This window comes from Phaethon aethereus (genome assembly GCF_964289735.1).
Source record: "Phaethon aethereus genome assembly, chromosome: 1".
Classification (NCBI taxonomy): Eukaryota; Metazoa; Chordata; class Aves; order Phaethontiformes; family Phaethontidae; genus Phaethon; species Phaethon aethereus.
In genome coordinates this window covers 219,104,164-219,106,531 of record NC_138575.1, presented here as the reverse complement: position 1 = coordinate 219,106,531, position 2,368 = coordinate 219,104,164, and the positions used below count along the sequence as shown (strand labels likewise).

General features: G+C 45.1%; 1 protein-coding gene across 1 annotated transcript; it reads right to left on the bottom strand.

Annotated features, from left to right (window-relative positions):
* Positions 1 to 648: 648 nt before the first annotated feature.
* On the bottom strand, positions 649 to 2,016 carry KCTD21 (potassium channel tetramerization domain containing 21; the record flags this gene model as incomplete). Its single annotated transcript, XM_082014499.1, has 1 exon — positions 649 to 2,016. The coding sequence occupies exon 1, from the start codon at positions 1,429 to 1,431 to the stop codon at positions 649 to 651; it is 783 nt and encodes a 260-aa protein (XP_081870625.1). The 5' UTR covers positions 1,432 to 2,016.
* Positions 2,017 to 2,368: the final 352 nt, after the last annotated feature.

Genomic DNA, 2,368 nt, shown 5'->3' with positions numbered 1-2,368 from the left:
TCACAGGGTTCAGAAAAAATCCCAAACCAGCTTCAGATGGTGACAGAAATCCTTTGTTGAACCCAGAGAGACAGGATCCCTTGCTCATCTGCAGTTTGCATATCCTTTACAGCTATACTGAGTGCGTGCATGTGGGGAGGCTTCTTCTCTGCGGATCCAACCAAGCTTCTTGGATGCTCTGCACAGGTGATACGGCAAGACATGGAAAATGTGCACCCAGGGCTGTCTGCTGCACGGCAGCTCCACGGCATCGTTCACTGCCTCTGTTCTCTAGATAGCTTCCAAACCTTGATCGCTACACCCTCGCATCCCCTTGCAGTATAGGTTAAGGATCACTCCCATTTTCCAACTGGAAAAGGTAGGAAGGACAGAAGTTAAGTGATCTTCCCCACAATTGTACAGCAGGTCAGATAAGGAGGCAGAGACAGAACCAATCCTTAATTCAGGCGCTAGACAATAATCCTTCCGTCTAGAATATGGACATATTCTGAAAGGTTGTGTTGGTAAATACATTAAAGGAAAATCATCTCCCTGTTAGTGACTCTTCATCCAGATAAGCATGATTCTGAATTAGGCTGTAAGTGTGTTTTAAAGGGAAACACTTAACCTGTGTTATCTCCATGCTGGCACCATAGTAAATAGCCATTCCTACTTGTACCGAATTAGGCGAATAATCTTATTATTCATGAAATCTGAAGTATGTGGATGAGAAGAATCTATGCAGAAACCATCACTCATGGCTATTTTTAGCACTTCTTCCACAAACACCTGGAAACTATTGATTTGCTTATTATCTGGCACCACCCAGAGTCTCTTTAAGTTCTGCCGGGTGTACTCCTCTTCGGGAAGGCCTTCCACACTTGCAACCCAATCTAAGGTCAAATGGTTGGGGTCCTGCAGGTAGCTGGATATTGAAGAGAGGTTTCCGTTGAAGCAATAGTAAAGTTTGGAACCAAGAAGCTTCAGGAACAGACATGATGTGGAGAAGATATGAGCACTGAACACTTCCATGTTGGAGGAAGACAGGCTGTAGATCTGGGGTGCTTCTCTGACGGTGAAGTGAACAGTCTGGGTCTTCTGATCAAGGGTGATGTTGAGCATGGCATTCTTCTCTGCTTTAGAAAGCTCCACCTCCTTCTCCTGCAAGGCCTCAATCAGTGGCTGAATTTGATAAAAATCTACCTCCCGTCGAAGTAAGCCCATTTCCTGAAAGTCTTCGGGGAGGTCCAAGTGAGAAGTTCGTAAGAAGTTCAGGATATAGCGGAAGATTTTGCCGTCTCTGTCAATAAAGCAGTTGCCTTGGCTGTCCTTCTTGGTTGGGATCTTCCCACTGAACATGGCCCCCAGCATGGAGTCTGGAAAGCTAGTCAGGGTAGACAGAGAGGTGGTATAGAGTTTTCCTCCAACATTGAGCGTGATGGGTTCTGACATGATGGAAAAATCACGATGCTGGGACTAATTCTAAAAAAAAAAAAAAAAAAAAAGAAATCCAACACTGCACATTTGGTTACTTTTGCCTGTTTGGAAGGTTAAACTACAGAGATAAAAAGTCCTTAATATATGAGGGCAAGAATTCATCATAGAAATTAGAAGTGGGGAATTACTTTTGGAGGTTGTATCTTGAGAACAAGCATAAAGATGTTTTTTCTCCCAACAGACTTGAACAGGACTTTAGTGCCAGAAATCATGAGTCTTCCAAAACTTTACAATCATGCTAGCAGTGAAATCTCTCCCATGGATGCCTACAGTGGAACGACAAAGCAAGAGTTGTGTCCTGGGCTCACCTGATCCCACCTCCCTCACGAACACAGAATTTAGAGGAAAAAGAAAGAAAACTGGACACATCCCAACATCCTCCATGGCATCTGAAGATGTAATTAAAGCAACAAAGCTGTTGCAGCAGAATCCCCTGACACATATCTGAGTGCAGCAGCCTAGCAGGGAGCCAGCGAGCAGTGCTGCCGTAACCACGCGACAGTCTGCGGTTCCATTCAGTAAAAAAATACAACCGGGCTTTCTCCTGCCAACGTGCTTTACCTTAGAAAACATTTCCTAATTAATTTGGGCCATATCCCAGTTGACATAGTTTTCACGCAGCTCCTCTGCAATCAGCCAAGATGAACGGAAGAAGCAATTTTATGGTGCAGTTAAACATCACTGCCTCTGGAAGGGGCATACCTCCCTTCGCCCTCCACCATACCTTCCTCCTCCCTTATGCCAGTTCTGGCACTCATCTGACCCCACAGTGAGCCAATTTAGGGAAAAAACCCAACATTTTCTATTCAGGATCTGCTTCTGCTACATCTTGGAACCAGATGAATGCCAGGGCTGGTGCAAGGGAAGAGGAAAGAGCTGCGCAGCCCTTTCC